At 48.7% G+C, this 14,089-nt stretch overlaps 1 protein-coding gene across 1 annotated transcript in view; it reads right to left on the minus strand.

Annotated features, from left to right (window-relative positions):
• Positions 1–14,089, minus strand: part of ANKRD33B (ankyrin repeat domain 33B) — an 83,491-nt gene that overhangs the window by 10,352 nt on the left and 59,050 nt on the right. Inside the window, exon 3 of the mRNA XM_049648276.1 lies at positions 5,062–5,202. Coding sequence (XP_049504233.1) covers positions 5,062–5,202 — 141 coding nt within the window. The remainder of the gene's footprint in view (positions 1–5,061; positions 5,203–14,089) is intronic.

The raw sequence follows: 14,089 nt of genomic DNA on the forward strand, positions 1-14,089 counted from the left end.
GTGGCAGAGGAATGTTGGGGTTTTTGCAGAGAATGGGGGGGGGGGGGGCGGGTGCACAGCTACTGCCTGCCTTGAGACTTCTGGGGGGGGGGGGGGGGGGAACAGAGGCTTGTTTGCTTTCAGCCCCCATCAAGTCAGGATGTCTGTTCCTGGAAGCAGAAAGCATCCCAAACAGGTGCCAAAGGAAAAGAAGCTACCTTCCGTCATTCATTCTCAGATACTGTCCCCCCAGCAGTCATGGCCAGACTAGAAGAAGGCAGACAGAGCCTGGGCACATCACTTCCTTTCCAAATTCTCTGCCAGCCCCCCAACATTACCTACCCTTCTAAGCCCGTCTCTGGTCCCCTCCCAGCAAGAGGCCTTTCTCCTGACACAGGAGCCTGTGGACCAGCTCCTGCAGCTTTCCTCCCGTGTGCCATCCCGGCTTGTATCTTGGGGATCAATCAATACGATCAGTCAGGACACGGGGTCTCAGGAAAGAGCCTTGATTTGGGGGGTGGGGGATGGGGCACCTCCTTCTAGCCTGCCCCACCCCCAAAGGCATTTCTGAGATACCTTGTACTTGGTCCTTCAGGGAGTCTCAGCAGGGCTGAGTCCCAGTTGCCCACAGGGTCTCCCCTTTGTATCCTTCACCCGGCTCCCTCACCTTCCAGAGAAACTAGTTGTCCCCACGTCCTGTCTCAAGGTTTCCTTTTGCGCCAAGCTAAGCTCCCAAGCTAAGACACTGTCTGTGGTGACATGGAATGCCTGATTTTCAGCCCTTTCTCTACAAATTAATCTGAAATTATTCCAACTTGGCAAATTCTCAGCTCACAAGAGATTCCTGTTATCCTTATAAACAATAAAGAAACCTCTGCTGTGATGTTGTATCACTTGGCTTTGCAGAAGCACACACAGTCGGGGCTCGCCTAGGACACGAATGACCACAGGACCAACGAGGAGAGTGGCCCTCGTGAAGCAAGGCTCCTACACCTTCCTGGATGTCTGCGTCGTTGCTGGGGATCACAGACGCGTGAAGGGGTTTGCCTGTTTCCGCTTCCCGAAGGCCGAATGCCACAGAAATCACATCACACTTCAGGTACAAGAGCCTAGGCAGGTCTAGAGCTTGCCAACCTCCACTGAGTTCTGCTTCTCTTCAGAGAAAGTCGCATCCTCATTATGGCTTCTCAGGGCCACTTACTTAAATAGACCTGTCACTTCGGGGCATTAATATTCCACTGAATTAACGAGAATCCACAGCCCCACTTGGGATTCTTATCAGCAGAGCCGACGCTATTCCTGGGGAAGCCGAAAGCCAAAGAGCCAATAAATCAGCTTCCCAGACCCCGGTTACATTTTTAATAAAATCCAAAGTTTTGATAATTCCCACATTATTTCGTTCTGCCTGACGAGGTAAGATAAGAGCTGATGTGTGTCTGTATGTTAGGAACTGGGAAATCTAAACAGTGCTGGCAGGGCATCCAATTCGATGATCCATCATTTCTCAAAGGAGACGCTTCCTACTGAATATAATGAAATTGCAACTGGGAAATTCAACTCAGGTGCAGGAGAAAGCCTGCACTTGGAACAAGAGGGATGATGTATGCATCTCGACCCATTAACGCGTAACAGTGCGCGTGCCTTTTGCTTTTGAAACGATCACATGCTGACCACTGATTATCTCTCAAGGGACTTTCCGCAGCTACACTAAACACGCTCTGTGTTCAAGCGTCAATCCCAGGAAACACTCATGCGTTAGTATCTTCAAAGGCTTTCTTAATATTGACATATTAAATGGAAAGAAGACTTAAAACTACCTGTGCCAATTTTTAGGCATCCCAACAAGTATCCTCATTGCTCTCCATCCAACCCAGGAAACACATCCGATCACACGTTTTTTTTTTCTTTCTTTAAAAAAGTCTTTTTTGACGTGTATTTATTTTTGAGGGAGACAGAGACAGAATGCGAGTGGGTTGGGGCAGAGAGACAGGGAGGCACAGAATCCGAAGCAGGCTCCAGGCTCTGAGCCGTCAGCACAGAGCCCGACGCGGGGCTCGAACTCACGAGCCGTGAGATCGTGACCTGAGCCGAAGTCGGACACTCAACCGACTGAGCCACCCGGGTGCCCCTTTTTCTTTTTTAAAAAAGTTTATTTATTTTGAGAGAGATGTGCAGAAAGAGAGGGAGAGAGAGACAGAATCCCAAGCAGGCTCCTCACTGTCAGTGCAGAGCCCGATGCGGGGCTGAAACCCACGAAGAGTGAGATCGGGACCTGAGCTGAAACCAAGAGTCAGACGCTCAACTGACTGAGCCACCCAGGTGCTCCTCACTTTTTCTTCTTTTAAAACACACACTGTACATCTTTACATCTACTGTAAAGGGAAAGTGTAACGCATTTTCCTGGGGAAAAGAAGCGTGAGCCACCTCAGAGGTAATAGTAGAAAATTAACACCTTCGAGAAGTTAAACACCAAAACCTTACAGGGCAGTTCAGAAACCCCTCCGAAGAGCTGTCAGATTTTTATTTTAAGAAGGACTATAGAACAAGCTGGAAGGAGGAATGCATATAAGAAGGAAAAGATTCTCTTCTTTTTTTCTACCCTTTCCCATTTAAATTACTGACATCAGTGTTTCTCAACAAGAGGCCGCTTTACACGCCCAGGGGACTTTTAGCAATGTCTGGAGACATTTTTGGTCGACTGGGAGGGTGCTAGCATCAGCTGGTGGGGAGAGGCCAGGGCAGGTGCTGAATATCCTACAGTTCCCGGGATGCCCCCCACCCCCCACCCCCACAAAGAATTATCCAGCACCACATGACAGCAGTGAAAAGATTCAGAAGCTGCGAGCTATGTGCCCACGACCCTCGGCAGGAAAGCTTAAGTATTTCACCACGGGGATATTTTTCAAGGGGGAAAAATATACTACTGCTTTTCATTCATGTGACAATTACTGAGCACATAAATTCACAAGTAACAATAATAATAACTGCTATTGACCAGAGGCTTCTTCCACGCTGGACATACACCCAAGGGCTTTCCACATGGGAGTTCATTCAGTCCCCATTACGACTTCCTACAGTCGTTCACCTCCCGTCCCAGCAGAGGCCCAGGGCGTTAGGTCACTGGCCCAGGTGTAGAGACGATAAACGAAGGGACTGGAATCAAGAACCAGGGGTCCTGGCTTCCAAGTCAGTTCTGCTGACCATTCTGCTCGGACAAGGAACAGTTCAGGGTGGGTGGACCACAGGTCTGCACCCGTGAGAACCGTGCTCGACTCTGATGCGCAGGGCTCAGGAGGAGGGCACAGGCAAGGGGGAGGAAACCTAACGCCATGAAACCTAATGCCAAATTCATTATCCATAACCGAGGCCCTGGACGCGCTGCCCTGAAGCAGGCCCATCCCTCAAGAGGCCCCAGAGGCATTTCTGCAATCCTGTAAATGCTTAGCGAACGCCTGAAACTTCCATCAGACCCAGAAAAAAAGCCGAATGACAGCCAACACCTGGGCATTTTCCGGAGTGATGGCAAGGCAATTGACCTAAGAACAAAAGGGCCTGTAATTCAAATTAATTCATCAGGAAAAATGAAGTGATGTGATTAACACCATAAATGCTTGGGTAGAAAAGGAAATTACTAAAAACCTATCCTCAATTATAACTAAGCTCCAGAAGCAGTAAAAGCAGACGAAGCCTCCCCCAAATACAAGAGCATCACAAACACCGGTTAATTAGGAGGAAGCATCTCTTTCCTGCTATAGGACAGGCAAGGCCTAAGCTCGTCTGAAACTGCTGTATCTCGCCTTTCAAAAATGAAACTGTCAGAGTCAAAAGCACAATCAATGGGACTAATTCTAATTATGATCTTTGTTATTTCCATGAAAGTTTTCCTCTTCGAAGCCTGCCATCACTTACAGGATTTATTTTTCTTCCAGTTTCTCCTAAACCCTCAGGGTAAAGCAGGAGGAAAAAAAAAAAAAAATCCAAAGCAAGCGGTGACTCATATAACCCCAATCCAATCACAAGGAAAACGACAGGCCGAGGACACCATACGGGCCAGTTTGGAGCCAGGCAGGTCATGAGCAGGGAGGTAAGACTGAGAAACTGTCACCGACCACAGGACACTGGGGACAGGTGGCCGTTACATGTGGGAGCCTGGATGGGATCTTGGAACAGAAAGGGGACAGCAATGGGAGAACGGGTGGAATCTGAGTAAAGTCTGGGGTTTAGCTAAGAGTCCTGAACCAACGTTGGCCCCCCAGTAAGACGTTCATGTGCAGGAAACAAGTGAGGACCAGGTGGGACTCTGTACTATCTTTGTCACTCTCCATTCATCTAAATTATTCCAATAAAAAACTTAACTTGGAAAAAAAAAAAGTCAGTCCATTAAGCGTCTGACTCTTGATTTCTGCTCAGGTCATGATCTCATGGTTCGGGGAGTTTGAGCCCCGCATCGGGCTCTGCGCTGACCATACAGAGCCTGCTGGGGATTCTCTTTCCTTCTGGCTCTGCCCCTCCCCGCCCTTTCTCAAAATAAATAAAATAAACAAAGAAGAACAAATATGGGCAGGAAGGAGCTAAGGGTGAAGGAGAGCTCATCAGGGAGCAGGGAGGGGTTTGCTGTGGGGTGACAAGTGCTGTGACCTCCCGCCCCACCCTGAGGGGTTTGCTTTCCTTTTTGTTTGTTTCAGCTCAGAGGATGACGGCTGCACACCTCAAAGAAACCATTCTTGGCTACATCTGCTAGGCTTAGTCTCTATGGAACTGATCCCTCTCGATACCTATTCTTTTTTTATATAAGCTTATTTATTTTGAGAGAGAAAGAGAGAGAGAGAGAGAGAGAGAGAGAGAGAGAACACAAGCAGGGGAGGGCCAGAGAAAGAGGGAGAGACAGTGAATCTGTCAGCACAGAGCCTGACGTGGGGCTTAAACTCACGAACCCATGAGATCATTACCTGAGCGGAAGGGAAGAGTCAGACACTTAACCGACTGAGCCACCCAGGTGCCCCGTCAATACACATTCTTTCAAGGGCCAAAATCAGCACTTCCTGAGACCCCTGGGACCGCACAGGGCAGGTAGAGACATACCTGCCAACATCAGGGCTCGGATGCATTCCGTCCGGCCCTGCATGGCGGCTTTCATCAGGGCCGTGAACCCAAACACGTTCCTCCTTTCAAGGTCAAGGCCGGGAAAATAGTTCAACAAGTAGTTGGTGATGGTGGCATGTCCTGCAAAGAGAATTACACACGTTTACTGACCACCTTCCACAAGGAGTGTGCACCCCAGTGAAGCATTCTTCCTAGAGAGAGAACGTCCCATGGTCGACCTCCCGGGCCAGCCCGCTTGCGGGGGGTGGGGGTGGGGGTTGCCTCTTAGACACAAGAAATAATTCTCACGAAGTCCGGTAAACAGGAAGACACAGGGAGCCACCCTGGTTCACTCTGGTTCTCTTTGGCCCGCTCCCGTGAGGGTTCAGCTGTCCGTCAAACTGGTAAGGAGGGAGCGTGGGGAGCCAGTGAGCTGTGGGGGTGGGGGTGGAAACTGAGCTGAACTAGCCTCCAGCGACACTGGCTGGTGGGGGGGGGGGGGGGGAAGGTTCCGGATGCTGTCAGCTCCCAGCAGGAGATGCCAAGGCAAACAGATGCAGAACGAAAAAGGAACCTCAGAGCCATTTCTCAGTGCTCCCAAAGAGAAGGTCACCATCACACCAATAGGATATGCCCGTTCATGCTGTCACTGTCCATTACCACTCAGCCCTGTCTGTCTATCTGTCCGTCTGCCTGTCTCTCACACACACACGAACAGGCAGACAGGGAACTGGGAAAGATTGCTACCCAGACCCAGCCATAACCTAAGCTGGTCAGAACATTCATTTCACAATACAGATTTTCCACTCCCACCCCAAAAAAAGAATACAGATTCTCCCCTTTATCACCTTGCACCTCCAAAAAGGACCCGATTTTCTGCTCATTCCCAAAGGGGCTCATCAAAAGCCCACAAGTTCTTGGATCTGGGTGAATAAGGAGAATGCCAGGTAAAAAGCATTATTCCCGGGATTCTCCTGGCTCAACCCCAGAAAACCAAAATGGAGGGGGGAGCTCCTCAAATACAGCTACCGGGGCCACATTAAGAGATTCTCGGGTCAAATAAACATGCTGCCCGATGCCCACCGCTATACTGAAGTCCTAGTGTGAAATGACACCCTGCGTCCCTCCACTTCAGTCACCTAGAGCAGGGTCCCAAGCTTGGGGCTAGTGACATTTGGGGCCAGATTATTCTTGTTGCAGGATTGCCCTGGGCATTGTAGGACGGTTAGCAGCATCCCTGGTCTCCCCCCTTAGATGCCGGTGGCACCCACATCTCTCCTCCTGCCCAGGTATGACAACCAAGACTGGAAGAGTCTGCACCCGAATTTTTGTTGACAGCGGGCAGCCATGAGGCCTCACCTCCTCTGCCACAGCCCAGGTCTCATGCAGCGACTGTCCTAGAGTCAGCCAGGGTTGGAGGGCGGCGGGGGGGGAAGTGGCCAAATATTGCCAAATATCCCCGGTGTTGGACAAATGCCCCCTGTTCAGAGCTCTTGCCCTAGGGGCTCAGATCTCACAGTTTGAGGCCCAAACGCATGGAGGTGGGAGATGGCTTTCTCTCCACCTCCCCTTCACCTGGGCCCCTGCACCCCCAGACCCTCCCCGCAGCTGCCATCTGCACCCCGGCCCCTGCTGACTCAGCTAACCTACGCTGGAGACGGCAAGAGCCTGCAGGACACCGTCTCCTGGGCCTCCGGCTCTCCGAACCCCCCCATTCTTTCCAGCGCACACGTGCTCCTGGGGAACCCCCACTGTCAGGTGGCAGCCATGGGGCCTCGTGGACACTCCAGTGCTCTCTGAGGTTAAGTAGGTATCACCTCCTCCCCCAAGGAAGGCCTCTGCACCATGGAGATGCCAGACCCATGAGGCCACGTCCCCCCCCGCCCTGGCTGACTCTAGAACAGTCCCTGCATGAGATCTGGGATGTGGCAGAGGAGGTGAGGCCTCACGGCTGCCCACTCTCGACAAAAATTGGGGTGCGGACTCTTCTAGAAGCATTACTGTCCGCTTACCACGGACCTCAGCCCATCTCCTGAACTCATGGCAAAAACTGAAAGGTGAACCATGAAGCTTTCTGAGAGAGAAACACTGACTAACAGCACGACCTTGCCGGGAACAAGCCAGAAACACACGGGTGCCACACACCAGCCGTGACTCATGGTTTCCGACCAGCTCGTGCTTCCACTCACTGTGCCCTCCGTTGTCATCAAAGGTGCCGGGGAGGGTATGACGCCAGCCGCCAGGTGCCCAGAGCAGATTAATTGCTCTAAACTGTCAGGGACGGGAGGGTCCTTTGATCTCAGTCAGGTTTGTCACCCAGCTGAGCGCTCTGCGGCACCTGTCACTAAGATTTAGCCAGGGTCGAAGTGAAACGAATTGCAATTCGTTCAGAGCCATTTCTTCTAAGATGCGAAAGCGTGTCTGTCGTGATTTGCACCAGGATGTCCTTTGCACCAATATATCCTAAACGCTTTGAACAGGCGGAGAGAGGAAAATTTGAAAATCCACACTGCAAACAGCCCATTATACAGAACTGTTCTGCTCGTTATGTTGAGCTCAGAAAAATCAACGTGTGGCTGACGCCTTCTGACATCCAGGCCTGAGCTTCCAATGACCCAGGAAATCCATCCTGCCTCCCCACTGGCTTTCTCAGGATATCAGAATAACCCCTCTTTAACACAGATGGTCTTGTTCAATGAAATCAACAGTGGACAAGATGCTTCTAAGGACATAGAGATATTAACCTGTCTTCTGTTAATAACAAGACAATAGGTCCAAAATGGAATCACTATGCTAAGTCCTCAGTCACCAAACAGTTTTTAATTACAGTTTGGCTCTCCCAGAAATGGAATCTTAGAGCGAACAGGAGAGGGGCAGAGAGAGAGAGGGAGAGAGAGAATCCCAAGCAGGCTGTATGCTGTCAGGGCAGAGTCCGATGCAGGACGCAATCCCACAAAGCGTGAGATCATGACCTGAGCTGGAATCAAGAGTTGGAGTAATAGAGACAGATAGACACAGAGGACAAACACACACAGCCTTGCTTACATAACCAGAACATGCACCACACTGAAATCTAGTTTGAGCCCCGTCCAACCTTCTGGGATTAGATTTAGTTCCTGAAGTCCTTGGATGAAACCCTTTCAAAGGATGGGCTCTCCATTGAGACCCCCAAAGCAACCCCCATGAGCTTTACCCTGCCTAAGAGAAGGCCACAAGTGACCCAGGGGCTAAGTGAATTCTGGATGAATTAACTTCAGTGGTATGATTAAGCAACAGCCTAGACAGAGAACTTAGTGCTTGGAAGAGCTGGCTGCGAGAACACCCAAGTTCAAGTCCCAGCCTGCCACTTAAAAGGTGGGTGACGTTGGGAAGGTGAGCCAACTTCAATGAGTCTCTGTTTCCACTTCTAGAAAATGGGAGATAATATCGACCTCACCGTTTTTGAAAATTACAGACAGTGTGTGTAAAAAAAGTGCCGTGCAGAAAAATTCCAGGTAATTCATGCAGGGCTGCACTCTGAAGGCAGTGGAAAGTAACAACCCGCTCCTTACGCGCGGCTCTGCAGAGCGACTTCCTTTCAAGGAGACTATGGTGAGCAGGGAGGGGACAGCGGAGACACTTGACGAACAGAACAGCCTCAGCCAGGTGACCAAGGTGAACATCCACGGTGGTAAGTCATGTTGACGCCGTACTGACAAAGATTCTTTGCTTCACCAAACTTCGGTTGGGCTCCTGAACCCTCTCCCTGGCCCCTCTGTGCATTTCCTTAGAAAATCTAGTTTTAGCAAGAACTCCGTTCAGTTTGACCAGCACCCCACCCTCCATATCTGATCACGGTCCTCACCCTCCATACCGCCCCCCCGCCCCGGGAATGACAGATCACCCTGTCCTGTCTTCAGCAAGAATCCTGTTACCTCAGTTTAGCCAGAACTCCCTTTACCCTGGATATTCTTCTGAGTGATTTTCCACCTGCTGTCCCTCACCCTGTTCCTTGGCTATAAATTCCCACTTGCCCATGCTGTACTGGGAGCTGAGCCAAACCCCCTCCACCATCTGCAAAATCCCATGGCAGTGGTCCCTGTACCTATCTCAATGGTCCTGAATGAAGTCTTTCGCCATCTTTAACAACTGTCACTGCATTTTTTTTTTAAACGGGACCTTTGGAAAGATGTGACGAGAACAGTACTTTCCTCCGTGACCCTCCCCGTCAAAAGTTACAACCCTAGTCTAACCACGAGGAAACATAAGGCACACCCAAACTGAGGGATACTCTACAAACCACCTGACCCGTACACCCCACACCGTCAAGGTCACAAAAACAAGGAAAGTATGAGAAACCATCACAGACAAGAGAAGCCTCACATGACAACTAAATGCAACGTGGAACCCCACACGGGACCTGGAACAGAAGAAGGGCATCGGAGAAAAGCTGATAAAGTCTGAGTAAAGAACGGACGTGAGTGAATGGTAATAAAGCATCGATACTGTTCATTCACTGTGTCAAACGTATACCACTAATGTAAGACGTAACCACAGGGGAACCGGGTGTGGGTATAAGAGACTCTCTCCACCATCTCTGGAGCTCTTCCGTGAGTCCAACTGTTGTAAAATCAAAAGCGTGTTTTCAAAAAGGGGGATCTAGCATGGGGCCACTCGACAAGAATACAAGGTCAGGACAATGATTCTGGGTGGGCAGCTGGGTGTGGATCCTCTCCCCGCTGCGCCCAAGCCTTCCTGGGCGGTGGGTGGGCAATGAGCCCTGGGAGGGCAGGGCAGGCAGGTAGAGAGGCGTGGCTGACTTTGAGGGCCCCTGAAGACCTGACCGGACAGGCCCTGATGACTGGCTGAGCCAGGAGCAGAGACTAAAAAGCTGAAGCTGAGTTCTGGTATCATTCTGGCTCCAATATGGATGGCCAAGAGCATCATCGCTGAGTGCGTGTATGAGGGTGGAAATCCGTGACAGCCGTGGTGCCCATGGATGGAAAAGGTCGCCTGGATCCCCCACCCAGCCCACCTATGCTGTTTCCCAGCTGACTATCCCCCAAGTCCCATGTGGAAAATTTTTAACTCTCCCACTGCTTTTTTTATTTCTTTTTTTTTTTAATGTGGAACTTCACGAATTCGCATGCCATCCTTGCACAGAGGCAAGGCGATCTCTGTATCGTTCCGCTTTGAGCACGTGGCTGCCAAAGCGAGCACAAACTTTCCCACTCTTAAACCACCTACCTCCCAGCCAACCCCACTCTCAGGAGATGACACACCCTCTACCTCACAGAGGGAACAGCAACCACAAGAAGGGAACCCCCCGACTTTCCCTCACCACCCCCACAAACTTCCCCACATCCACAAGCAGTCTCTCGTCCTTCCCTCCTTAAGAAAAAGGAAGGGTGACTCTTCTATTTAAAGATGCCAATCTCTCCTCCCCTTCCAGCGCTTTAAAAACACTCTCTGCCCACTTCTGTGGAATATCTGTGCTACTGATGACCTCCTCTCCCTTCAACCTCTCCCTCCTAGCAAATCCACTCTGATCAGATTGCACTGATGGCTCAAATTTTTCACTTTGTCCTTTGTCACATGACTTCACAGTTCTTCTGTTAAGAAAAAACATTGGCTGGGGCGCCTGGCTGGCTCAGTCGGTTGAGTGACTGACTTCGGCTCAGGTCATGATCTCACAGCTCGTGAGTTCAAGCCCCACGTCGGGCTCTGTGCTGACAGTGCGGAGCCTGAAGCCTGCTTCAGAGTCTGTGTCTCCCTCTCTCTCTACCCATTCCCCACTCATGGTCTCTCTCTCTCTCTCTCTCTCTCTCTCTCTTTCTTTGTCTCCCAAAAATGAATAAAACATTTTAAAAAATCCAAGTATGTTAAAATAAATAAATAAATAAATAAATAAATAATAAAATAAAATAAAATAAAATAAAATAAAATAAAATAAAAGGCATAATGCAAGCAGAAGCTTGAAACGCACTTACTTGGCTAAACTCCTTCTCGCACTTGTGCCTTAGCTATCTTCATAAGAAAAACATGCCCAAGCCAGCCTGATGGTCCCAGGAGGAGGACAGGAAGCCCATGGAGCAGACCTGCCATAGCTGGAGTACACAAGCACACTCTAGAACAGGGTCCAGCTCACTCACACACATGTGAGCCAAAGTAATCTAGATTATCTGATCCCCAGTCCGTTCAATGATGCATGAACAACAAATATATCTTAAACTAGAGTTTGGGGTTGCTTGTTACGCAGCAGTAGCTAACTGGATATTCATGTGAACGGGTCTCCCATCTTAAAAAAGCTTCATACATACATATGACTGTCTTAGTCCATTCAGGCTGCTGTAACAAACTGCCATAGAATGGGTGGCTCAAACAACAAATATTTATAGTTCACAGTTCTATTGTCTGGGAGTCCAAGATCAAGATACCAGCAGATTCGGTCTCTGGTAAGAACTGATTCTTGGTTCATAGACAGCTGTCTTCTTGTTGTGTCCCCACATAGCAGAATGGGGGAGGGAACTTTCTGGAGTCTCTTTTCTAAAAGCACTAATGCTATTCATGAGGGCTCCACCATCATGACCTCATCATCTCCCAAAAGCCCACCTCATAATACCATCATCTTGGGGGTCAGGATTTAACACAAGTTTGGAAGGAACACAGACATCCAGTCCATTGCAAGGACCAGTAATAATCCTGTGAACCTGTCTGCCCATTCCAGCCCCGACCCTCAGTCATCTGACTTCTAAGCTCAACTTCCTGAGTCATCCACTCTCACTCTTGCTACTTACACTCCCCAAATCCTCCTGAAAGTACTTTCCATCCAATGACCATGTTGTAGGGGAACCCAATGGCTACCAGTCAGTTTTCCTCTTACTTGACGTCTTCATAGTTTACCCCTTGTCTTGTTCCACTCTTTCGAAACACTCTTTTTCCATGGATATCCTGATAGTTCACCCTTCTGATTTTCCTCCTCTCTCTCCAGCCACTCCTCAATTTCCTTTATGAGAGTCTCTGTTCTCTTCTTCCTGAAATGCTGTTGTGCCTCAGATGCAAGACTAAGCCCTCCTCTTATCCATACACTCTTCCTCGATGACCTATCCGTTCTCCTGGATCCAGATATCACTCTAGAACTCCCAGACTGCTTATCTCTAGCTCTGTCCCTCTTCGTGACTTTCTTAGCTGAATATCTGTCTAATGGATATTTCATCTTGAGTGTCCCACAAACAAATCAAATCCAAAACAGGTTTCTTCGAAACCTGTTCCTCTCTCTCACATTCCTTATTCAGTGATGAACATCACCAATCACCTAGGTGTCCAAGCCAGAAATCTGGGCTTCGTCTTCAGCCCTCCCTCACTTTTCCCCCATCCAAAGTATCATGCAATTCTGCCAACCCCATAAATATCTTGCAAGTCTATTCTTGTCTCCCCATCCCCATAACTACTCCCTGATCTGGACCATCACATCCCCAAGGGCTACAGCCCATCTCCTAACTGTCCTCCTTAGTTCCATTTCTGCCTTCTCATCAATTCTCCACATTACCAATATGATAACTCCAAGAAGAAATTCTTCTGATCAAGAAAACTACTACTTAAAACCCTTAATGGTCTCTACTACTTCATAACTCTTTAGAAAGCTAGTTCCTTTTGGGGCACCTGGGTGGCTCAGTTGGTTAAGCATCTGACTCTTGAGTTCAGCTCAGGTCATGATCTCAGGGTTCTGTGAGTTCACCTGCACCAGGCTCTGTGCTGACAGTGCGGAGACTGCTTGGGATTCTCTCTCTCTCTCCCTCTCTCTCTGCCCCTCCCCTGCTCGCCCTTTCTCTCTCAAAATAAATAAACAAAAACTTTAAAAACAAATAAACACTTAGCTCCTTTTAATCTGGCCCTGCTCCCTGAAAGGTAGCAGAAGATGCCACCCCAAATTATGCTGCTTTGATATATATTATTTTAAACTGAAGGCAGACACAAGGAAAGCTCCCTGTCCTCTCCCATTTGCTTAAAAGCAGGACACAAATTTCCAAAAGAGTCCCTCCTTCTCTTTGTACCAGGAAGAGAAAAGTTAATTGCTGAGGCAGTTGCAGATCCTATCAGCTTGGAGAGGCCCCAGAGAAATCTACATGACAAACTTTCTAGTCTTTAGCTACCATTAGTTTACCTTCCCACAGAGTACCATCCCTGGAAGCCTAAAACTACTTTGTTTTGTCCTGTCATTTTTCCACATATTTGTTCTTTGCTCAAGATCCCATAGAAGCTGGAGTTCTAAGTCACCTCTTTGAGTTACTCATTTTTCCCTGGCTATCTCCTGTATGTACATGAAATATACATGTTTATAAACTTGTTTTTCTTCTGTTACCCAGCTACTTGATAAGCCATCTCTTCCAATGGAAGCTCTTTGCTGGTCCTCCAAGCCTGAATTAGGCACATGAGCCATCCTTGTATCCCAGACCCACATTTCCATGTGGCTGCGGATTCCCACCACCACTACAACCCTCATGACCGTGCTCATACATCCAAAACTTCCAACTGACAGCAAAATAAATATATATCTGGAAAGTGATATGGCTCAAGGATTACTATCTCTCTCTTGGAAAAAATTCACTTATCAAAAAGGTTAATCACCAAGCTATAACCCACATAAGAATTATAAGGACATGGAATTACATTGTGTAAGAATTACATGGGCATCACAAGTATTAATTGCTGATTAATTCAACATTTTATTGAATACCAGTTTTGGGCTAAGAATCTTGTTTACTCCTTTATTCGAGGGAAGGAAACAGACAATAAACCCGTGCTCCTCTAAAAATGGGAAAATGTTACAGGGTTTGAGTTGTCCAAAGATTTGACTTAGCTTGACTCCAGGTACTTGAAATGTACTTTTCCAAATTTCCAAATCAGGCCAGTAGAGGGAACTGTTGACTTTGGAAATGTCACATCCAACCACAGCTACAAGAGCAAATAGATGCTCCCCAAGTGGGGTGGGGGGGGTGGGGAGATACCGAGAAGGGAGTGTGAGAAAGTCATTGACGGGCTTCCTCTC

This window comes from Panthera uncia (genome assembly GCF_023721935.1).
Source record: "Panthera uncia isolate 11264 chromosome A1 unlocalized genomic scaffold, Puncia_PCG_1.0 HiC_scaffold_17, whole genome shotgun sequence".
Taxonomy (NCBI): Eukaryota; Metazoa; Chordata; class Mammalia; order Carnivora; family Felidae; genus Panthera; species Panthera uncia.